General features: G+C 43.1%; 3 protein-coding genes across 7 annotated transcripts; 1 reads left to right on the top strand and 2 right to left on the bottom strand.

Annotated features, from left to right (window-relative positions):
- The first annotated feature begins 361 nt into the window (after positions 1 to 361).
- LOC109786434 (protein FLOWERING LOCUS T 1) lies at positions 362 to 4,214 on the top strand. Its single transcript, XM_020345000.4, has 4 exons — positions 362 to 1,049; positions 1,145 to 1,206; positions 3,519 to 3,559; positions 3,665 to 4,214. Exons 1-4 carry the CDS (start codon positions 834 to 836, stop codon positions 3,886 to 3,888), a joined length of 543 nt encoding a protein of 180 aa, XP_020200589.1. The 5' UTR covers positions 362 to 833; the 3' UTR covers positions 3,889 to 4,214.
- A 2,342-nt stretch (positions 4,215 to 6,556) lies between these two features.
- LOC109786433 (ABC transporter D family member 2, chloroplastic) lies at positions 6,557 to 15,262 on the bottom strand. Of its 2 annotated transcripts, XR_012204394.1 has the most exons (11): positions 14,684 to 15,202; positions 13,791 to 13,977; positions 13,379 to 13,446; positions 12,460 to 12,786; positions 12,185 to 12,349; positions 10,333 to 10,561; positions 9,883 to 10,127; positions 9,472 to 9,793; positions 8,927 to 9,085; positions 7,281 to 7,552; positions 6,557 to 7,113 (listed from the first exon to the last, which is right to left on the bottom strand). XR_012204394.1 is itself a non-coding variant. In XM_020344999.4 (10 exons), the coding sequence occupies exons 1-10, from the start codon at positions 14,939 to 14,941 to the stop codon at positions 6,919 to 6,921; spliced, it is 2,268 nt and encodes a 755-aa protein (XP_020200588.1). In that variant the 5' UTR covers positions 14,942 to 15,262; the 3' UTR covers positions 6,557 to 6,918. The 2 variants fall into 2 exon arrangements, 1 of the variants encoding a protein (XP_020200588.1); XM_020344999.4 differs by lacking the exon at positions 8,927 to 9,085 and having other exon boundaries at positions 14,684 to 15,262.
- Positions 15,263 to 15,382: 120 nt separating this feature from the next.
- LOC109786432 (histone-lysine N-methyltransferase ATX4) lies at positions 15,383 to 23,401 on the bottom strand. Of its 4 annotated transcripts, none has more exons than XM_020344997.3 (22): positions 22,117 to 23,401; positions 21,711 to 21,980; positions 21,486 to 21,599; positions 21,317 to 21,385; positions 21,159 to 21,224; positions 20,953 to 21,047; positions 20,773 to 20,862; positions 20,132 to 20,267; positions 19,663 to 19,738; positions 19,472 to 19,574; positions 19,213 to 19,337; positions 18,682 to 18,827; positions 18,458 to 18,562; positions 17,965 to 18,029; positions 17,471 to 17,666; positions 17,249 to 17,335; positions 17,104 to 17,160; positions 16,939 to 17,028; positions 16,365 to 16,451; positions 16,078 to 16,152; positions 15,895 to 15,995; positions 15,383 to 15,786 (listed from the first exon to the last, which is right to left on the bottom strand). In XM_020344997.3, the coding sequence occupies exons 1-22, from the start codon at positions 23,344 to 23,346 to the stop codon at positions 15,696 to 15,698; spliced, it is 3,474 nt and encodes a 1,157-aa protein (XP_020200586.2). In that variant the 5' UTR covers positions 23,347 to 23,401; the 3' UTR covers positions 15,383 to 15,695. The 4 variants fall into 4 exon arrangements, with proteins under 4 accessions (XP_020200586.2, XP_020200585.2, XP_020200587.2 ...); XM_020344996.3 differs by having other exon boundaries at positions 17,104 to 17,163; positions 22,117 to 23,400; XM_020344998.2 differs by having other exon boundaries at positions 17,104 to 17,163; positions 20,773 to 20,853; positions 22,117 to 23,361.
- Between the last annotated feature and the right edge of the window lie 790 nt (positions 23,402 to 24,191).

Below are 24,191 nucleotides of genomic sequence, written 5' to 3'. Positions count from 1 at the left end.
TTTTGCAAATCTCATTAATTTCGCAGTAATACAACTGTTAAGAGCTCAACCATGTGCTAGCTAATCAATTTAGTTTGTGGTGTGAACTGAGAGTAGTCCTGATGGTTAGGTTCCTTGTGGGCTCGATACCTCGGAGGTGCTTATAGAGATAGGGTGAGCGTGCATATGTTTTTAGGGATGAGTGCACAATTATGTTGTATTAACAAAATTTTAGTTTGAGAGAACACATCTTTTTTATAAAAAGTATTTTTATTAACTTAAAATGTAGTATCGAGTCGATACAAAGCATAGAGAATACGTAGAAAACATCGAGGTGATATAGACTGTTGTATATTCGCTCTCGGCCACTCTCATGCGCCGCACGTACCGCCAGCACGGGCACCTCTCCTTTCCTAGACGGGCAATAGGCCATTTGACCCACCAACTCCCCCTTTCCCAAACGCGACTCTTCCTCCTCCTCGCCACAGGAGGCAGAGGAATGGACTTGGTGGCCGGCCGATCCATAGATTCCCGTCGACAGCAACCATCGGATCGGACCGGTCAGGGCAGCCTGACGCACGCAGGACACCTCGTGATCCAGCAGCTATAGCTAGCTAGAGGCGTCGCGCTGGAGGAGCGAGCTAGCTAGCCCAGAGATCTGTCTCTCCTCTCCCCCTCTTCTATAAGTACGTCCGCTCGTCGTGGTGCAGGTGCAGCAGCAACAACGACGGGAGCAGCAAAACCACACACACGCAGACGCAGCTAGAGCTAATAGAGCTGGCCGCCTTCATCAACATACCGCCACTTGTGCCGGCGGCCGGCGGAGAAGGACCAGCGGTGACAGGAGGAAGAAGATGGTGGGGAGCGGCATGCATGCGCAGCGCGGGGACCCGCTGGTGGTGGGTCGCGTGATCGGCGACGTGGTGGACCCGTTCGTGCGGCGGGTGGCGCTGCGGGTCGGCTACGCGTCCAGGGACGTGGCCAACGGCTGCGAGCTCAGGCCGTCCGCCATCGCCGACCCGCCGCGCGTCGAGGTCGGCGGCCCGGACATGCGCACTTTCTACACGCTGGTGAGTTCCACTCCGTCCGTACGTGCCATGCTCGCGCGCTCCTGCTTAATTGCTCCTCCCAGTCCTAGATTACTTACTCTAGTGGGTGCGCGCAGGTGATGGTGGATCCGGATGCTCCAAGCCCCAGCGATCCCAGCCTTAGGGAGTACTTGCACTGGTGAGAGCAGAGCATGCACCAACAAACAAAACAAAACAAAAGATTTCCCTCCTACTTCCCTAGCTAGCTTGCTTGGAAATATCCCCACCAACATGCCGTTCCCCTGACCTAGCACCAGCAGAGTCTCTATATAAATTCAGATTTATATATTGCCCCAGGCAGATATTTGTATACAGCTGACGGGGCCAAATAGGATCTTTCAGCCCAAAAAGCCTTCGAAGGGATTAATGAGGATAGCTCACTCACTCTCTCACGTGGTGTGGTGGAGACATATATGGCTGAATGGCCCACTCATCACCACCTGAGTTCAATCAAATTCTTGTGCGCCCAACCTCCCCTCCAACTCAAAAGTACTTCATGCTAGGGCTCTAGCAGATTTCAAAGCCAAAGATAAAAGTGCTAAATAAATGAAAAGGAACAGCTTCTTGATTTTATGCGCAGAACAACTAAATGATACACAAATAAGTAAATACTCCCTCTGTAAACAAATGTATGACATTTTAGATCACTACTGCCCCCCTAAACAAAATATAAGACGTTTTTTATGCCCTATGCAGAACCAAAAAACGTCTTACATTTGTTTACAGAGGTAGTAATTAAATGCTAAGGTATATTTCTTACGTATTTTTTTGTGCATGATGCTAGATTGACATATACGTACAGTTTAGTGGTCAGGGAATGCACTTTTAGATGCCCAATAATACGATTAAGCAACTATATGTACCTATAAAAGAGTTTATGTATGCTTTTAAATCATCTCACCGATTAGTAACTTCAGAATTATCTTAGGTAATCCTATATATGCACATCATCAAAGCATATTATCTAGACCCGTGCATGAGAGGCGCATCTACTTAGGAGTGGAAAATTTTATAAAAAAAATAAACATCAACACGCACGCATGCACACATACACCTATTCTAATGCATAAAGCATATTAAACAAAAGTTAAAAGGACAAATATTCAAGGCATACCAAATTACTATGAAATCGCAAGTTGTTTGCATTGTACAACTAGAATCAGACTGAAATAGCCATGACAATTATATATTTGATAATTAGTGTTATCACATTATGGGTTTATATTTGCTTGCATTAAAAATAAAAATAGTTCGTGTGCAACAATTTAACAAGGACAAAGCTAGTTGCACCATAAATGCGATTACAAATTCATTGCTAAGTTTACTAGAACTCAACTTCCAATGAACTAAAGCAAGCGAAGCACATAAATTTAAGTAAAAATGAAAGGTTGGAGTTGCTAGATGTAGCAAATTGTTTTCGGTTCTATAGAAGATGCATGTACCGTTAGCCCGTCACTGATAAAACAAAATGACATTTTACGGCTTTGTATTACTCCCTCCGTCCCAAAATAAGTGTCTTGAGCTCAAGACACTTATTTTGGAACGGAGGGAGTAAATTATATGCTCTAGTCTGTAGATTATTAACTAGACTTGCAATGAAATGTATATTACTAATAAAAAACTCCATCCTTGATAATACGTATTTAGCTAAAGATTTTGTGGGGGGGGGGGGGGGATCCTTATTCATTGATTTGAGTTTGACCTATTTAATGTTTTTAAGTTTGAACTATATGTCCTATACAACGGTACAGAGTAATTCCTTCGCTTTTGCTAGTTTTAGAAAAGAAAAGAGAACTTCTCACGAGGTCTTACAACATGAAGCCAAACAAAATAAAGAATCGGGTAAGGACATTAATATTATCTCTTATACAATATTATTGTGGCACCATAGCACAATTTAGGTTCATCGCTCGATGCAGAGGCCGGGGGTTATCCTCCTTTTCATAGAGAAAGAAATATCACAACTGAGGTTTCACCTGAGGGAGGAGAGTATGTGACCAGGAAACGGTACTGTACATAAGTGGAAGGAAATAAAAATTTGAGTCATTATCTTTAAAGAAAAACTAGCATGTGACCCAACATGCTAATATATGCACATCTCAGGCTTTATTCATTTTTAATTTTCCAAAATGAAACTTGCACAGCACAAAAAAAATTGGTTTTGACTAGAGAGAGAGAAAAACGTTATCCCTCTTTACATGCCCATGCCCATGCTGGGAAGGGGCTGCTTGACAACCATTGTGTACTCTTGTGTAATTTGCCAGGGTGGCTTACTCTATAGCCTAAAAGCGTCGCCCCAAATGGCAACAGAATCTTGAGGTTTTCCTGAGACCAGAATGCCCTGTACAAACTTAATCATCAGCTTGATCACTTAAGACCTGTCATCTGCTCTCTTCTTGTAATTAAGCAAATGCAGGTAACCTATGAAATTAATGTGATGTGCTCATGCAGGCTGGTCACCGACATCCCGGCGACGACAGGAGTGTCTTTTGGTACAGGAGAAGAAAACTGATCTTAATTATGTCTTTAATCACTACATTATATATAATTGTAATCTAATGAAACTTTTGTATGCGTGGACGTGGATGCATATCTAGGGACCGAGGTGGTGTGCTACGAGGGCCCGCGGCCGGTGCTCGGGATCCACCGGCTGGTGTTCCTGCTCTTCCAGCAGCTGGGCCGCCAGACGGTGTACGCCCCGGGGTGGCGGCAGAACTTCAGCACCCGCGACTTCGCCGAGCTCTACAACCTCGGCCTGCCCGTCGCCGCCGTCTACTTCAACTGCCAGAGGGAGACCGGGACCGGCGGGAGAAGGATGTGATGATCAATACTACTACAGTAGTATATGTACAGAAGATGATGATGATGAGGTCGATCGTATGGGCGATTTATACAGGGCGAAATGGAGAAAGCATTGTAATGTTGAAGAAATAATAGCTATGCGTGCGACATTTTTGATCCGATGCCTGCCGGTACTCCTGAACCGCAAAGATTAAAATGATGTTGGGATCCAACGGGTCAGCTGGGAGATCCTACGGAAATCAGATGGAAACCGTCGTACGCGTAGCGTCGCTGTTGTAATACTATGTGAACTGTCTTTATACTGTACTTTTTAGAAATGTATTATTGGGTGCTTGCGATTGTTCATTTGCCATCCCACCTCCTCTCTACCAGAGTAATTTTCTTGCAAGGAGGCTTTTCTCTTCTGGTCCCAATATTGTTTCACTTCTTAATTAAGAGATGCAACAGGTTATTTCTATGGCTTTTTTTTGTGCCGGGATTTCTATGGCTTTCTATTTAGTGTTTAGCTCAAGTAGTTTTATGTAACCACTGTGCAAGATGGGGCAACACAATGGAAAATAAAGAAGTATTTGTTGAATCCAAGACATGATCTCAATACTCTCACGAATAAAAACATTATTTTGCATCCTGAGCCAAAAAACACTTTGTCGCTAGTTGCACGTTAGATTGGGCGGCTAGTCCCCTTCTGGCGTAATCTTTTCAATGATCTTCTAGACGGAGATCGTGGTGCATTGTTGCAGTATTTATTTTCTTATCTTTGTAACACGGTTTTTTGTGGGTCTTTGTAAAACGCTCTTGTAGCAACAACAACTTGTATCTCACTGTTCCTTTGTCATTTATGTTGTTGGCAGAAAATAAAAAATATTGGCAAAATTATGGTATTGTTCATGAGGCACGACTGTGGCTAGGGAAGAGGGGCTACTCAAGAACCGAGAATACAAATATCATTTTGCTTTTTCTTTTTTCTTATTTCCATGTTTGTTCTTGTAGATCAAAGCTCCGTGTACTCTAAACGCTAGTTTCTCGTTCTCCCTCTCTAGAAATCCTAGATAGCCGTCAGCACTCCCCTCCCTCCCGGCAAGGCCACAAATCTACTCTAGCTCCACCTGCCGCTCCAACGGTGGCACTGTGGTGATGATGGATGTACCTTGCAAATCAAGAATAAGGTTTTCCCAACTCGTGATCCACCTCGTCGGCGGGGGTCTCAACAGTGGCATAGAGGACGATGGCAGATCGCCTGGTCACTGCTCTTCTGGAGTGGTGGATCTGCTTGTGTCTTCGTGTTATGCAGGTGGTCTTTGAACGGGTCTTTCGGCGGAGTGCACCGTGATGCTTCGTGTCTTGGTCCTATGGTTCCTTCTTCGGCCAACAACGTTCGGCTAATTTCGACATCGTCGGGGAGCTTGTGCGGTTAGGTCTATCTGCATCTGTCTAGCCGAATCAAGGGCAGTCGTCCAACCCTTTTCATCACCTTCTTCTCTGGGATGGTGATCTGCTTTTTCAAATCAATGTCTGCGGTGCCTTTCGGCTCCGACTACAAACTTCTTGGCCGCTGCGTTAAGAACATTTGCCTGACTTCGATGGTGTTTCAGAGATCCAGAGACGGCATCGAGCTTCGCCCGCATCATACTGTCAGCAAGTGCAAGAGGGAAGATGTCGTCAATTTCCCCAAAGACGTGTGTAATTTTCAGTTGATGTACAGATGGCCTTGTACGGATTGGTATGCTTTAATATATAGCCTTTGGCCTTTTCTCAACAACAAAAAACTCTAAACATGATGCTAAACGTTCTTGTAGAAACAACTCACATATTCCTTTCACAAAGAAATGTCATTCAACCCTCATTTATTTATCATTTGTGTTATTGGAAGCAGAGAACATATATTAGCAAAATTATGCTTATGCTACTGTTCATGATGCATAAGGGGCGTCCTCGAGTACATTACCCCAGCTACCACCAATCCTACTTCGCTTTGCTCTTTTGCAACTTTAAATCCATATTTAAAACATGTGAATTTCTTATTTGACATTCCTTCAATCGTAATGCATATTTTAAAATGTCTCCACATATTTTAAAAATTATGTACACCAATTGCTTCTATAGTTAACATTTTCAAAAAATATCTACAATACGAGGGAGATATAAAACATTTTTTACTATGGGTGCTTGGAAAAAAAAAAGATCAAATGTATGGTCATATGTGCATGAAAAGAATTAGGAAAAGCATGTATACATCTTTTGTGATTAAAGAAAAATTATGTCATATTATGCACAGTAAACATGTTAAGATACCTCCCATAAATTATCTGGAGTAGAATATTTTGCATATTATGGCAGCGTGGCAGGTCATCTACGGGTACATGGGTAATATGTATGTGAAACTGTAATATCAAGATTACAGTTTCTTTTGACTATTGGTGATTTTTCCTTGCTTGGAGAATACACAGACCAGTTTCTATTGGCAATTGGTGAATTTTCCTTGCTTGGAGAATACAAGAAAGAGCAAATGGTCTTCAGTTCAGAAGATTTTGTCACGCGGCAGTTGCTGAAGATCAATACTCAAAACTGTTCCTCGTGAGCTAAATCACTCTATAGAGCTGAGATTCCTTGCAGTTGCTAGAACATAGATGGCGGAATGACAAAATAAATCAAAAATGGGAAGATTTTAACAGCCATCAAGTGTGAAATAAATAAACAGAGAAAATTCAGATAATAAAAATTAAAATGTTGGTAACAGCGCGCAATATCAACCGTACATAAACATATGTTATATTTCATTCTAAACAATGAAGCATAAACATAAACAAAAAGGTGAGATTATTCCAAGTCCTAGAACGTATCCTGCTATCAGGTTGGTTAGTAGCACTGCCACAATTTTGTCAGTCCAGCTGTAAGATCAACCTCGCCAACAGTCCAGCTCCAGTTTGTAAGTTGTAACGTTGAACTCGTGGAGATGGGATCCTTGGTAGGGCAACAATATTTACCATAATGGGTTAAATGTGGGATAAGAATATTGAGGAAGGGGCCTAAACTGGTTCGCATGAAGTTCTTATGAAGCAAATGGGGATGATTCTTCAATTGATTTCTGGTCTGTGGGCTTTAACTCCCAATTACGAAGGCTGCCAGTTGCCGAATCGGACTTTGAAATGTACAAAACCTTGTTGTGGAACCTGTGAAGTGTCTTCCGGTGACCGACACTTATATATGTAATCCCTGCAGCTTCAATCTGACTGTATAGATGAACCTGAGCCAGGGGAGAAATAGTTAAAATGGTGTTAAGGTAAAACTATTTGGGCAATTCAGTAGATATATAGATGGTAATTCCAGAATTAGCAGTCTTCTTCACAATTTGTTGCAGGAAGCAGCTCGTAAAAGTAAATATAGGCGCAATAGCAGTATATGGATTGTTACCTCATTTGTATCATCTAGTGCACTTGTGGACTCGTCCAGTAGGACCAGAGTTGGTTTTGCGAGTAACAACCGAGCAAATGCAAGACGCTGTTGCTCCCCTAGGGAAAGAACACTAGCCCAATCATGGACAGAATCCATGCCATTGAAACGTGGTAATATGTAGCCCAGCCTAACAACCTCAAGTACTCTGATCAGTTCATCAGTTGAGGGCATCTCAGGCTTGGCACCCACCCCATCTGACGTGGAGACTTCAGACAGAAAGGAAAGAGGAGCTGGTATTCATAAAAAATAGCACAACTTTAGGTCAGTCGCACATGAATGTTCAGAATCCGCAGATAATCATAAGTTTGTTCCGCATCTGACAACAAAATTCAAACAACTGGAGTACTCCTGCGTCACTGTCGGACCAGAATGATGCAACTACAAGATAGAAGGAAAATACAAGTAACTGCTAGAATTTTTGCATTTTACTTCTGTTAGATGGAATTATTCTGCATTAATAACACTGAAATGAACATGCTAAATTTCAGAACCATCCTGTGGTACTACTCCTAGAACTTCTCCAAATGCCTAGAATTTGTTGACTTATGTTAGTTTAAACACCATAATACTTCTCATTTAGGCATAAACCGTAACACCTCAGGGAACAAAATCTAAAGCCATGCATATATTAACTCACTTGGACTTTCATCCACAAGTGATTCGAAAAGGTTAAGCTAGAGTTACTACGCTTGGTTCTGGTGCATTTCTGTGCTGTCTTGAGACTTTGAAATCGTCTAAATCCTCCATGTTGGATTAATCGAACTTGCTACCAAAGTAACTAAACGCATGAGGCAAACTGGACCAAGGTGTTACAGATACATGGACTAATAATGGTCAATGATACTTGCATTTCCGTGCCCTCTTTCTCATGCTCTCCAACCTAACATTTATGTTTCTGATTGAGATCAGGAATTGCTAATTCCCGAACGATCCATAACTTCTCAATGGGACACTGATGAGTTAACTGCTCCCTTTTTCTTTTCTTTTTTGAGATTAGATGAATTATCTGGCTCTGATGCAACTTCTGCTTAGTTAACATCTGGAAGCTTTGTGCCTAATCAAGGATACTGGTTGCCTTAGACTTCCAAAACATTTTAGGGCAGTATCCTTTATCGTTTCTCTATTTTGGGTGGGATTCAGGACCCAGCTTTTCCACAATTTGGACCTTTGCGGCACCTAAGAAAGAAAAAATATTTGATTGACTGCTGGTAAAGCAAGGAATTAAAGTAAGGCAGGGGGTTATTGATGATGGTAAGTGTCCTTTTGGATGTGCGAGTAGTGAAATTGCTTCTCACTTCTCTACCAACGTACGAAAAATGTTTTGCAGCTTGGGATTGACCTTGCATGAGCATTTGATCCTAGGGACGTCTATACAGTCGAAAGAAATGAGCTGATTCAGGACAGCTGACAAGGTTGGATTATCCTCATCACTGCAGCTTACTGGACTATTTGGTTAGCTCGAAATCGCAAGGTGTTCGATCATATAACCATTCCTGCTGCACTGGTGGCAAAGCAATGTAAAGAAAGTCTGAAGTTGAAGGTGCACCGAGTTACGCACAAGCATTCAGAAAGAAACATTGTGCTCTGCTGGACTCGGGACTGACCAGACTAGAGGAAAGTTTCCTTGATGTCTTCATGTAATTTTTTTTCATTTCTCTACTAGCTGGGTTTTTTCTTTTTGTATTCTGTAACTCGCTATGTACTTCTCTGGTTTGCTGATTTTACTGGAAAAATTCAGCTGTGGACCACCCCTCCTGACTTTGCTAAAATAAAATAAACGAGACGTTATCAGTGCCAAAGATTCAAAACTAAAGAATAAATACTTGGCCATTCAACAAAATTGGAAGTTCTATACTACAATGACTATATTAGGTATCTACCTATGTACTCTTATTCAAAAACAAATTCATGTTGGGAGAAACAAAACAAAGAAATGGTTTGATGATATGAGCAATAATGTTTTCACCTCTTCCTTCTTTTAGTACATGAGCACATTTCTCTTCTTGTACTAACAAATTAAATTTCATGTGTTAGTTACTTTTCGGATTACCGGTTCGTGCAGAATTTCCATGTTAACTAAACGTCCAAACCGATGTGGTTTGCACCTAGATGACAATTTGTACTCAATACCTCCCATGAAACAAATTACCTTTGCTTTGAGCATCATTAGTTGGTGACTGATGTATATTTGCAGTCCATGTAGGATAGAGCAATTGCTGGCGAAGAGTGCCCAAAACCATATATGGTCTTTGTGGGACAAAAAAAATGCCATTATCTCTTCTCTGCTTGGAACTTTGTAATAGTTCTTCACCCTCTGGCTTTATGTTGGATGGCTCATTAGAACCTAAAGTTGCTGTCTGAAGCTGCCTAGAATCTCTGGCATGGTATATGATATCCCCAGTACCACTAGTCCAAAGACCAGCCAAAGCACGCAGCAATGAGGTCTTCCCACAGCCGCTGGGCCCCATTACCTTAAATTAAAAATGAGATCACCATATCAGCCTGATGTCAGCAGTACTATTGATATTGCTGATTGTACAACTAGCTAAAGATGAAATACCAGTAGGTGGTCCTTGTCTTTTAATTCCATATTGAAGTCAGTGATGAGAATATTTCCACCCCTGGGTGTTAACAATGTCAAATCACAAATCTCTAGAACTATGCCTGGCTCAGATTGCATTTGTGATCCATTAGAACTGAGAACAGAAGGACTGCCACTCTTGAAAGAAATGTTGATCCCATCAATGCTATCACGTCGGGGTGATAGAGAAGACCCATTTTCACCCAATAGATCATCAAATTCACCTGTAGTTTACAGTTCGATTAGGTTAATCTAGTTACCTTAGCAAGTACTCCCTCCATCCCGAATTACTTGTCGCAGAAATGGATAGAAATGGATGTATCTAGAACTTAAAACACGTCTAGATACATCCATTTTTGCGACAAGTAATTCCGGGCGGAGGGAGTAGTAGAGAGAGAGAGAGACGACAGAGACAGAGAGAGGTGTCACCTAAACGATCAATGACTGCCGAGAATGCACTAATTGACTGAAACTGGAAAACAATGAGAGAAAAATCACTGAGGATGTGATTGAAAGCAGACACCGATTGGTTTATTACTCCAAACTCGATTTTTCCTGCAAAAAACATTGGAGCAACAACTGCAGCTGGCAGGATTTGAATTAAATATCGGTAACCATTGGTGAAGAACTCCAGATTCCGGGACGCTATCAGCAATTCCTGCAAAGATAACAAACAAAGTCAAACATCAGACCATTCGCAAATATAAATTGCACCATAATTTTCTAGTTGAACATATAAGTATATACAGAGCAAAGCTGACGCAGGGTGCCTGTTTTCAAGAATGGTAGTGAATTCCCTCACGAGAGTATATAAATATAAAAGCACTTTGTTTTGGGATCCGGAAATCATCTTACTTTGGATACTTTTTTTCAGAAGTATACGTGTTCCATTCTTGTCAAAGTCTGGGTTACAAGACATGTACACACACCTAAGAAGCACTGAAGGACACCTGGCCCCGCACTTTTGCACAAATAACCCCCAACAAAGAAAACTACAAAAAAGGACGTAGTTGCTAGGTGCAGTATATTTTAGCACAGTGGCAGTAGAAGATTATGACTGCGTATGTAGTTACTACAGCGTGATAAGAAAATGTAGTATTCAATTTACTGTAAACGTATAAAGCGGCATATTAATGTGAAACGTAACCTATGTAATACCACATCCAGAGAGACAAAGTTCTAGGCATTCAACGTGCTTTTCTAGCAATGATGACATTTTATTTCGCTTGCCGATCTTGCTGATGCTGAGGAGATTATGGCGACACTGCAACATGTTGGTGGAGCAGATCTTGGACGAAGCAGAGATCTGGAAGTAAGTTGGCACTAAGAAGCCAATGGCATGCACAACCACCTACTACATTCCTAGTCAGAATTTCGGCTCAGGCTCTTTTGCGTGCCTCTGTGGCATCTTCAGGCTGCAGTTTTCATAGTTGGTTGTTAGGCTTTTGGTCATGTTTTGAGTCATTATCACCTGTGGCGTTGTATCTTTTGCACTTTCCCGCGTTTCTTCCAATGCAAAAATATACTCCCTCCGTCCGAAAAAGCTTGTCCCTCAAATGGATGTATCTAGCACCAAGTTAGTGCTAGATACATCCATTTGAGGAACAAGCATGGGACAAGCTTTTCCGGACGGAGGGAGTACACTCTTTGCAATGTGTTCTAGAAAAGTACTCCCTCGTTCACAAATGGAGTAAGATGTTCAAACTTTTTTCTGAATCGGATGTATATAGACACGTTTCAGTGTGTTTGTTCACTCATTTCAGTCCGTATGTATTCCATATTGAAATATCCAAAACATCTTATATTTTTTAACGGAAGGAGTAATACTTTATTTCACCTGCCACAGTTATCATCATAGTTAACAAACTTTTTGGAGATCATAAAATCAGCACTGGATGTTATAAAACTACATTCAACATGATTCACTAATATGAGTAGCAATTTACAGGACTATCAAAGACAAGCAAAGCTTGATCTAGAAACCACTGGCGTTTTGCTTTCTGATGAAATGCATTATAAATAAAAGGTCAATGAATTTGTGAGAAACCCATCCAAATATCATAAAATCATTTTACAAAATATAAATAAGTGCTGAAAACAAACAAGCTGTTGGGTGCTTGTTTATTGCAAGCTCGCCACTCTACTCCATCCACTGCTTAGCAGGCTTACCTACTGAGAAATGACCCTATGGTGGCTTTCATAATGTCGGAACAAACAAGAAAAGTGGAGCAAAACAAAAGGGAATATAAGGCGATAGACAGGCTATAGAAGCAATGCTTACACTTAGGTTTTGGTAAGCCCTCCTGAACCGATCCAACAGAAGTTGCAATTCATTTTCCTCACCACCGTAAAAGGCAATTGATTCAGCATTTTCTCTAACACGGACAAGCCCGTAACGGAAATCAGCTTCTTTCTTTTCTTGCATGAAGTTCAAGTTGACCAAACTCTGTCAACACAAGCATGACCAACTATTAGTTACATAATAACGAAAGAATGTGAACAATTATATCTATTTTGATTCAAGTTATAGATAAATAACGCTGGTAAAAGCCTTACCTTACCAAGGAAGACACTAATAGCGGTCCCTCCAAGAGAATAAACAATAAGAACAACGAATAATGGCGGATAGATTCCATAAAGGATATTGCTGAATGATACCAAATCCACGACAGCGTTGAGAAGTGTCAGGGAAAATGCAAGCGCAGTTCCAGTAAATGCACTTAGATCATCATTGATCCGCTGGTCTGGATTGTCTATTAGTGATTGAGACTGAATCTTGTAGAATGTTCTGTTCTTAAAGTAGCGCTTCATGTAATAACTTGTCATCCAAGATCGCCATCTTAAAGAGAGGGTTTCTCTTGCATAGTCCCTCAAGACAAAGAACTGTATAGCAGTGCAAGCAGGAGATTGCAAATCAGAACATAAGTCTATTATGAGGTACACTAGTTGGTGAATCTGAACCATGAGAAGCAAAGTAACGAATACAGTTCCTAATGATGAATGTTAATAGGAGAATAGCAATTCCAGACACTTCTGGGAACAAGGAGCAAGAGTAAGATCCTTGCAGCTTTAGTCCGCTAGTGCAGAGATCAAATGTTCAATTGTCTAGTACTTTTACTGGGAGTCCGGGACCTTTTGCTAAATGGGAAAGATAACCAGGTAGATTTTAGGTAAAACGTCAACAATAAATTTAGCTACAGCCTCTTAAACAGCTAGAAAATATAAACATTGTGGTTCTAGACAACCCTGGAAGGGATATCTATCATGATATACAAACCACTGACACTTAACACAGAAAACCGCAGCTATGTTCCCTCTGTAAATACTAGTCATAGATTGTTAAACAGGATAGTGCACTGATGGAGAAAAGATTACTCATAAGGTAACATCATCCGATATTATCACTATTCATGTCAAGGTGCTACAAATAGCAGCTTGAAGAGCAATACCTACAAAAGGGCAGCAATATGCTCACCGGAACTCCTACAGCGAAACCTCCCAAGTAGTACAGCAGTTGCTTGGTAAATTGTTCCTGATCCTTGTCTTGAAATAGACACCACTAAATATGTGTTAGCCAGTAAAAAGATAAGATGATGTGCATCCACTTCGAATTATATGAAATGACACCTTCAGTTACACCCATACTGAAGGCTGAAACATAACTTCTTGTCTATTTTGGACACTGCAGATGACACCCAAAGTTTCAACAGAGACATGTCCTCTTTATAAATACTCTTGAGAATTTTAATGTGTAACTAAAAGAGTTAATCCCTTCCTCTCCTGCCCCCTGATCTTTATCACGTGCACTGGCCATCCTAATTTTCATTTCAGAACACTAACATTCAGTCTACCAGTTCATAACAGATTTAACGGAAGACGAAACATACCGGCGAGGGCGTTGTAGAAATCACGACCCAGAAAGTTGAATCCAACACTGATCCCTGTAGTCGCCAGCGTGAGCGCAAATACACCAGCAAGCTGCAGCCTTGCTTGGGCCTTATCCTCTGACCACCAGTAAGGCGCAGCAACTTTCCAGAATCTTCTAGCTAGCGTTTTGAGGTCTGTACCAGCTCTCTATCAGCATGAGATGAAGGAAATATGCATTCATTAGCAACGCAACAAACAACAAACCAGCACAAGAGGCACCAGCATTTGCAGAGTGGCACACACAGCGCCCAAAATGCCATTCACTGCAATGGCATGGCATGTCAAAGCAGATCTAGGGCCAACAACCGCAACTCATAACATTAGACGAAACAAGAATAATAAACAGAAGTTAAGATCAAACTCTCCTTTCCCTAAAAGGAACTGCAGCTAATAGCGCAATGTGGACCTCGTGCAAAAACCAGAATTGCGTTTTTAGAACAACGGTCCCAAATTTGATACTGTCGGTTTGACCATACGAAATCAAGCTCATTGAAGCGCATTGCAGCGACGTCACAACAGCAAAGCAGACAGACTGGCACTTTGCCTATGCACGACTAAAACAATAGAGATTGTGATCTTATGGTCGGTTTGTGAATCAGAGGGTGTAGTGTAGTCCCATCGCTCCGAATCCACACGCTGAACTGCAAACCCACAGTTGCAGAGCGCACGATGTGACAAACTAACAATGTATGAGTGTATGTCTATTGCAAAATTTAACAATGCGGCAGGACGCTAAAGCAATTGTCAAGCTAGAAACCAGACCTAAAGTTCTGAAGTCAGAACAGTCAAACCATAGTACTGATTATACTAAGCTCAAAGCGGAGCACCGAGCAGAGAAGGCCACCATAATCACCTTGTCCTCGCCTCCTGGAGGACCAGGGGAGTCGCTGGAGGCCTCTCCTGCGGCGGCGGCGGTCGGAGGAGGGGCGGCCGCCCTCCGTCGCCCGCGGCGGCGCATGGCGGGGGCCGCCACGGCCCGGCGGAAGGGGACGCCGAAGCGCGGCGACGCGGAGTGCCCGAGGCTGCGAGGCAGCGGCCGCGGAAGCTTTGGTAGTTGCGGATGAGGCGAAGTGGAGGAGAGGCAGCACGTGGGCACGACGAGTAAGTGCATCTTCGTCGCCCACTTTTTAAAATCCTGTCTTCTCTCCCCGTGAGACGCCGACACCTCGACGAGGCCGGAGATGCTCGTGGCCGTCGTGGCGAGCGAGCAATGGCGAGCGCCGTGGACCAGGGCGGCGGAGGTGGGAGGCGGTACTGGCCAAGCAGCAGAGACGTTACGGTTCACGCTGCTTCGAGTCGACCAGCGGGAGAGGCGGACGGGTCGCTGACATTCTGCCCACCCAGGGATAGTGGCCCAGCTGCAGCCACCCGAACGACCATGCCCACCTCCGGGACGACGACATGCCGGGGAGGTGGCGGCAGCACCACAGGCATCCTATCTTCTGAAAACAGAAACAGCACGTACAAGATGTAGCACCAGCAGTAACAGAGAAGATTAATCAATTAATTATTAAACTCTTCTCAGCATGCATCTGAGATGTCACACAAAATGTATTGCACCAACTGGACATTTTCTTCCCTTTTGGATTTCTTTTCCTTTCTTTTCTTTTCATAGAGAAAGCATCAATTTATTACAGCAATGAAGAATTTACAATGCCTGGCTGGCTCTGGCTGTGCCTGCCAGCTCTGTTCTTCTTTTATCTAGCCTGGGAAGCCCTACCTCGCTATCTAGCAAAATCCTGTGACTAAAAAAAACACAAACTGGTTGCATGCTGACGGCCATGCACAAGATGATGAAAGAATCTGGATGAATCTGGGAATGTGGCGCTTCGCCACTGTAATTGGGGTTAGTCCTTGTGAGCACTTCAGTTCATGTATCCACGGCAGTTAGGAGCTTTACACAGGCAAGGAACCTTGCGATCCTCCGACTCGTCCGGGTCAAATTTGTAGTCATACCTGCGCATCAGAGCAGGAAACAGAGGGGTCAGAAAGAAGATCAACTGGTTGCAGGCTGTCGTTTACACTCTCGACGCGACTGAATAGAGAGGGGTTATGAAGCAGTACGTCAGTTCTTCTCCGGCTGAAACATCTCTCCTGGCAATCAGAATTATCTGGCTCTTGTTGTCGCCAACGCTCACGATCCTCGCGTAGCAGTTAGGCATGCACTGCAAACGCAACAAGTATATTGGTTGCCGTTTCGTTGGTTCAAGAAGATGAAGCAGGTGTGAGAGCATGATGAAGGTTTACCGAGTGGTTAATTATACGGGCGATGTTTCCTCTCTCTGTAGCATCAATCACGACATCTTCGCTTATTTTGAACAGCTGCAGCAGCACAAAACGCAAAAGAACAATTCACAACGTCAGAACATCAAACTGCAGTTTTATGTGATAATTCTAGTTGATTCTACACTTAATCAAATTGTCATCAAGAAAAAATTGCATGACGGCGATTAGTTACACCAGTTAAACCGTTCAAGTTGAAGGTAGAGAACCAACTAAAACAATACAAAAAGGAAAGCATAAAAATAACTCACGTAGCAGTCTTTATTTTCCTTGTGATATCGTGCTTCCCTCAAATCAGCAACACTACGTCTGACTTGGTCCCCACGATATTCAATCACCTGGCACAAGTTTGGTTAGCTGACAAATTAAGAACAGATCCCTCGCAAATGGGATGTACTCCCTCCGTTTATTTTTATAAGACGTTCAGACAACTTGCTTTATGCTGTTTTGAATGTATGAAAGTCTAAAACGTCTTATAAAAATAAACAGAGGTAGTATTAAATAAGTGCTTCAATAACATATGCATAAGCATTTTCATGGTAAAATTTTGAACTCTAGTCTGAGACAGAAAATGTACTAAAAATGTTCATGCTGCCGATTTAACATGGATGTAATTGGTTTGTTGTGCATAATTATAGGCATATATACATGAATTGGAGATCAAGCATTGCAGCCAATTATATTCATTAGTTGGAGATAATTCAATGCAACCAAGTATATACACTAATTGGAGCTACATGTAGCGGTTAAATTATGCTTTGTGACCAGAATAATGGTATGTCAGTGCATGTGCTTGATAATGTAGTTACTATGAGCATTGATTACCATTTGCCCCTCCTGAATTTTCCTAACAGCAAAGAGCCCCCATCCATGTACTCCAGATCGACCACAAGAGACCCTCTTATTTTCGGTTCTCTGAAATAATCAAACATATGTTTATTGGTTTGCTCATATAGCCTTTTAAGAACCACAATCGTTCAGAAAATAAACCTGTAAATATTGAAGCCTTTCTTTGAACGTAGCAAAAGGTCGGTCGTCCTTCTGGTCCTGCTGACAAGGGAATAAGATGCCTAAATGTTTCTAGCATTCAAATGTTCAAAAAAAAGAGTGGTGATGCTCAGGACCAGGCAATTACCATGTACGTGTTCAAAGCCTCAATCAAATCCTGAGAGTGGTGTCGGGGTCCCATTATTCGATGGGCAACTGCCTCTCCTTGTTGTTTCTGGAAAACACAGATAACTTAGTACTAAGGACTTGCTGACAAAACTAACAGAAATTAAAACTACACAATGGTATGTGTATGTGTAGGGGGTGGTGTCCAGGGTGGGTGCAGAAAACCAAGATAATTGGAAAATACCTTGTTTTTCAACATTTCATAAGGTAGGCACCTTGCAGCTGGGCGGTCAGAAATTTCAGCAGGAAAAACCTCCTGGTGATTTTCGCACTTAGCTAGTCTTGAAGGAGATTGCTTCTCATTGTTTTGGAGCAAAAATTTGGTGGAGAACACTCCATCAGGTGTCTTCACTATCAACACATTATCTGGGTCAGGAGTACTGAAGTGGACAAGAAAGAATAACATGTATTAGTAACATTTACTGGTGGCAAATTCTGCCTCAGGTTACATTTTCACTTCTGCAAATGACATTGTTCCAAAATCATGCCAGTTCGATGGACCATATTTGCCATTATTTTCTTAAAAATAGGTTTTGATTGGTACTAAAATCAACCCCAAAAGATTACACAAAAGGAAGTATATATAACGATCATGAAGCCAACTTAGAATTGTTCTTCCAGATAACCACTCATGAATTTAACTTAACCAAAAAGGAAAAATCAAGTGAGAATTATTACCTGTGAAACGCACAGTAGGAGACCATTTTAGTCATCTTCCTACCATTTCTCTCAGAGTATTGCAACTGCAAGAGTACAGGAAAAGGACAACTTTAATGTTTATGTTTAAAATCAGTTAATAAGGAACAAACGCCAGAAAATGTTTGTGTCAAATAATGCGCAGTTTAAACAGTTGTATCAAGTTATGCTTTGAAGACAGCATGCTTAAAAACTTTAGGATTAGCTCAAATCGGAGTATTTGAGCGACGACACAAAAAAAATGGCACAAGGGAACTTTTGCAATGACGTAGCTTAAATATAAAAGTTGGTGCTAAAAACTTCCTAATGCACAGCAATAATACACAGAAGCAAAGAATATCAGGCTGGTAAGTGGCATATGCTCAAACATAATCTTTCAGACAATCATAATATAGCCAATAACATGCATTCTGTTTTCATATAAGAAAAGAATGATGACAATTTCCACTACAAAAAGGTGGCAAAGGCAGTCTACCTCCATGCGATATCCAGCTCTTGATGCACATATTGCATGATAATAAGTAGAACACTTGTAGCACTGGGTGCAGGCCCCATGCATCTGCTTGCATATGATGCATGTCTGGAATTAACAAAACAAAAAACAGAGTTAAGCAAAGAGTAAGGTGATTGAACATAGAAGCACATACAATAATTACCCATTAGGTAACCTTGCAAAAAGTACCAGATAAAAATCCTAACCTTCTTAAAGTACTCAGAAGGGATGCTCAATATGCCCATAGCTGGCTCCATTGTCTCCTCAACAGGAAAGGAGACTTTAGGCTGATACCAGGCACACATGACATGAACCCACAGTTGGTCAATATCAGTTGGCTTGAGAGCACCACCTAGGAGGTCCAACAAGAAGTACAAGTTAACAGCATGAGTGATCCGTAAACAACATAGTAAACAAGACAAGAAAACATTAGAATATTAGATACCAATGTGCACCAATCAAACTTATCACATCAAAGGAATAAAACTAAGCATCAGTCAGGAACACGCTAAAAACATCAACACTTAAGGAAATTACTGAACTGTCCAAACAATTCCATGTTAATGATGAATCATGAAACTATGGAGCACATCAATTGGAGCCCTGTTTGTGATGCGGAAACAATGAGGCCCCATTTTGGGATACAAGAATTTCACAGGAATTGTTTCATATAGAAATTAGGAAAAGAACAAGCGTTCCAAACAATGTAGTATAGGATATTCATCGAGACAAAATACCTTTTACAGGGCATAGGCAGCATTCTTTTTTTTGTTGGGGCAGTTCACAAGCTCGACAAACCCAATTAGTTAAATCCTGTACGACACGAGCTCCGTAGCACTCTTGATGGACAGCTATTTGACATCTGAATACATAAATTTTCGAGAAGCTTTTGTTAACCACTAATCATGAAAATTTACAGAAAATTTAGTCTTAAAACATAGAAGGAATTCTTAAGTGAAGGTGATGGATAAAAATTCAAATGACGGCAGGAATTACCTGTTACAAATGATAACTTTGTTGTAGTCCCAATCCTCAACCCACCGACAGACGGCACAACGTTCAGTTGTCCATTTAGCATAGACTGGACTATAAGAGTTTGCTGCAGATATTGGAAAAATCAACCGTGTGAAGTCATATTAAAATCACCAACCACACACAGCCCATGAAAAAAATCAAGAGTGGCGCACCTTGTAAAGAAAGCAACTCTTCTTTCTTAATACCTGAGGTAGAAGACTTGAAATTCCCACCAGGAATATCATGAAGCTGCAGATAATGACAAAAAAGTAATCTTGTCAGTTTTGCATGGATATGTGCATTAGTGTCAACTAGAGATGATACACCGTGCATTGTTGCGGGACTTGGTTGCAATTATTTCAATGAGATTTGATTGTATGAAGTACTTTTGGATTAAAAATCTGAGAATTGAAACTAATACATTTATTATATTTGATTATCGTATAGCTGTAGAAAAAATATTGAATATGAGTAGTATGCGTGGTGCATGTTAAGGTAGATATTTTCCCATGCATGGTGGCATAGTTGCATGTTGAGAGAATTGGAGTTAGTGGGGATCAACTAACTAGGTATATAGGATAAGCATTCACATATTATGTTGAACCACAGACGTCCAAGTTGATGAAGATCCTGAGGGCTTACCAAGTCAATTAGTGGCTCCCCAGTGCTCTTGAGTTTAATACTCATCTTCCAATTTTTCTTCCTTGAGCCAGTATGCCTCTCCCACTCATTCAGAGTCATCATCTTTTTCTTGCAAGATTTGCATTGACATAATATCCTGCCAGCAAAAAGAATAATCAAATACCAATACTGGTGCAACTGTGCAATGATGCAAGCACACATAAGGAAATCAATGCAACATGATGACCGCAGGCAACTGTGTAATGGTTTTTATTGCTTCTGGTCTCTAAACATCGGATGAATTCCCATCACAAAAGTGACCAATCCTCAAAGGGGTGGCTGTGGTAAGAACTAATGCGACCTAAAAGCCACTTGCTTATGCACCAAGTGAAGGTTAAAGGACCAATTGCAAGTATACAGTGGCCACTTCAATTCCGTAACATATGTTTGTGCACTTGTACTTTAGCTCTCAGGTCAATTTTTCTAGCCTGGAAAATGAACCAAAAGAGGAAAGTTGCTGCTCCACAAAAAGAAAAGATGGCATGTTTAATAATTTTAGTATTTCTTTCTTAATACAAAAAAATATTTCAGATAGAATATTGATAATTAAGCAAATTTAAAGAAACATGTAATCTTCAGTAGAAGATATGTCAAATGCTTACATGTGCTTCTCTGGTAAGTACAATGCTTCCATCACCGAGCAGCATACAGGTATGGATTCAGGCAATTTTTCCTTTGAAGTGCTGGCAAATCTATGTTGAGACATGTTAGAAACTAGCATTCTTATTTATTATAACAGCCAAAAAACATCCATAGGTTTGAGAAGGAAATGAATAACTCACTCTGAACTGTTGGAAGTGCTCGTTTGTTCAACTTTCAATACTCTCTTGCGTTTAGACTTACAATCAGGACAGAAATACTCGGTATTTTCTAAATCCTGCAAAATAATGTGTAGTCAGTGGAGCCTATCCATGGAAGCATTGCATTATATACATAACAAACATCATGACATTAAAATGTCAACACCAAACAAAGGTGAACAAACAACCTCCAGTTCACTGCATGTCCGGTCGCATTCTACATGAACCCAAATCTGGCACTCGTCACAACATACCTGCCAAGAAACGGATTGCAGGTCAATGCCTAAAACAATCAAGAGAAGACAATCTATATCTATAGCATAACCAAAGCGGCTTCAAGGCTTACCCAGTTTCCACCATCCGTGTGATGCCAAATTTTCTTGCATATGCCACAGTATTGCTTTGACTGCAATAGCTGCAAACATGATAATTTACCCATGTAAGGCACTAAATAGAAACGAATGAGTTAATAAAACATACGAAGCACCTTGGTCAGTCATATGCCAGAGACGTACCTTTTCACAGTGCCTACAAAGTAACTGCTCTGCTTCTTGCTTCTTTTTCTTTGAAATCTTGGATGGAAGACGATTACCACAACTATCACAACATGCTGCTAATTTAACAACCACCTGCAACACAGTAAATTAATTAGATAGCAGCCTAGCCGGGGAATTGCAATAAATGAGGTAGCTAGTACAAGATTACAAGCTCAGCTATTACAACTCCACACGTCCAATTACCTGAGAATGAGATTGACACTCCTGCTCGTTATTAGAACCAGTCACTTCATGTGCGCCATCAGCGACAGACTGCTCATTCACAGACTTGTCCAGAGAGCAGACCCCATCCATTTGGAGCTCGAAAAAGCCACGCTCGGCAAGGAAAGCCTCCTCAATTGCTGCACGGAATTTGCTTGGCTTGAGCTTAAGCTTATGCAGAGATTGTCCCTGGAACTTATCTAGGTATTCCACAAAGGGAAAGATCATCCCTTGCTTGACCCATCCATAGTCCTACATACAAAAGAATTCGACTATGTGAGCCCACGGAAAAGAAAAACAGAAAGGAGACGGTTGGTTCATATAAACCAACTAACTCGACCAGGGAAAGAAAACTGCAACGCTTATCCAGGAAACTGTGATAAATTACCCTGTTTTGGCCGCCGGCAGAGTAACCGAAGAACATGACGCAGAGGGCGCCGGGAACGCAAGAGTTGAGCACAACCTCTGGGGCGTGCTGCAGCGGGTTAATCACTAGCGCGGGCCACGCGGGGCTCTTCTTTCCCGACCTTGCCCACACCACGTCGCCGAGCACAAAATCCTCTGGCCAGTAGAAATCCTCTCTCCTCACCTCGGCCTCCTGCTTTGGCTTGCATTCCACCACCGAGGACCTCCCCTCCGGGCCAGCATTCCCAGCAGCAGCATTGCTCGTGGGCGTGGCCACAGCACCCACCACGGGCCGCTCCTCCGGCACGCATTTCCCACCGGCATTGCTGACGGAAGTGACGACGCTACCACTGAAACAGCCCGAGCTGCCGCTCCGGCTGATGTTCCGGCACGCGCGGTACAGCTCCTCCTCCGTCTGCGCCGGCTCGCCGGTCCACACCTCGGTCTGCACGGCCCCAAAGGCGGAGCCTTTCGGGCCGACGGCGCGCACCTCCACCTCGTACACCTCGCCGTCCCTGTCCTCGACCTTGGGCGGGGTGGGGGCCTTGCAGGCCTTCTTGGCGGGCGGCGGCGCGACGGCCGAATCCCTGAACCGCGAGGGCAGGACGCGCTCCCGGCGGCGCTTGGCGGGCGGCATGCCCTCGGCGGCGGCGGCGGGGGGCTCCAGCTCGTACGGGACGGCGGCGATGCAGCGCTTGGGCGGGATGCGGGAGGCGAGCATGGCACTGGCGCCCGCGGCGGCTAGGGCATGGGGGTGGGGGACGCGCGATGCCCTAGAACCTCGAATCGGGGCGGCGGATTGTTGGGCCCTTAGGGTTCCGGCGGCGGCGAGCAGTAGGGATTTAAGGATGGAGAAGGGGGATTGGATTGTTCGGTCGGCTCCGTCCGAGATGGGGATGGATTTGAGGCGGAGGCGGATGCGGATAGGGACGATGCGCGCCGACGCGGGGCCGAAAATTTCGGGTTCCCTCCGTCCGGGCGTCCGAGGGATTGGGTGGGGTGGGGCGTGCGGCTTGGGTTTTGAACGAAAGTTTTGGAACGCGTTGCCTGTCGGGGTCGGAACCTGTACTCCAGTAGGAAGAGGGGAGGAGGGGGAGTGAGGTGGGGAAGACGACTCAACGTCACAGAGTTTTCGCGCGGATCTGGATGGCTTCTCCTCTGGCTCGTGCCGTGTGGCGGGCGCTGACGCGAGAATCGATTCCTCCTCGGCCATTGGATTCTGGCTGGGGCCTTTTGTTGCTCGGGTGCGGGGGGCGGCCCTCCTCTCTGTGCCAGACCCGGAAGGAAACTCCCGATCGCCGCCGCCTCTGCGTCGCTCCGACCTGACGCCGTCCGCGAGACTCCGGTAACCGCAGATGACGCAGAGACGCGCCGCCTTCCCACGCGCGCGGCTGCCATGGATCTCCCACACGAGCTGCTCGCCGGCGTCCTGTCCTTGGTGCGCCGTTGTCGAAATGATCCATCTTTTTTTCGAATTAAAAAACAAAGGACCCGTATAGTGGGCGCCAGGAAGAGCTTCGGAGTGGAAAAGGCAAATACATGTCCGTTGTACACAAAAGGAAGTTGATCGTCTAGTTTGTTTTTCAATTTTTGTTTCTTAAAAAAACCATAACTTTTAAACCAAACATCAAAATTAAGATCCGCTTTCACCGCTGAAATCATCACGATGTGCTCTTCGAAACTAGATCCCGCATGGATATGTTTTGACAAACTATTTTTGTGCAATTTTGTCCCCGTTTTATGCAACTGACTAGCCGTCGATGTGCAACTACCTGACAGGGATGTGCAACTTTTCTTGTACACCGTAGACGTGCAGCTTTCCTCTATGGTACCTCCACCCCTAAAGTGCCTCCTTTCAGTGAGATGTGCAACTTCGTTTGTTGCCCAGGCCATGCATTTTTCACTAGTGGCACCACCGCATACTACTCTCTAACAGTGAAATGTGCAATTTTATCTGCTGCCCCAGTGCCCTGGCCAACTGCCTGGTAGTCGCCGCGCGTGTGCAGCCCCCACAACCGCGTTTGAGGGACTATCCTATAAGAATGTCCCAACTCCATG

The sequence above is a fragment of the Aegilops tauschii genome, chromosome 3 (assembly GCF_002575655.3).
Source record: "Aegilops tauschii subsp. strangulata cultivar AL8/78 chromosome 3, Aet v6.0, whole genome shotgun sequence".
Lineage (NCBI taxonomy): Eukaryota > Viridiplantae > Streptophyta > Magnoliopsida > Poales > Poaceae > Aegilops > Aegilops tauschii.
Note: the sequence above shows the minus strand (reverse complement) of the source record. Positions and strands in the feature narration are given on the sequence as shown.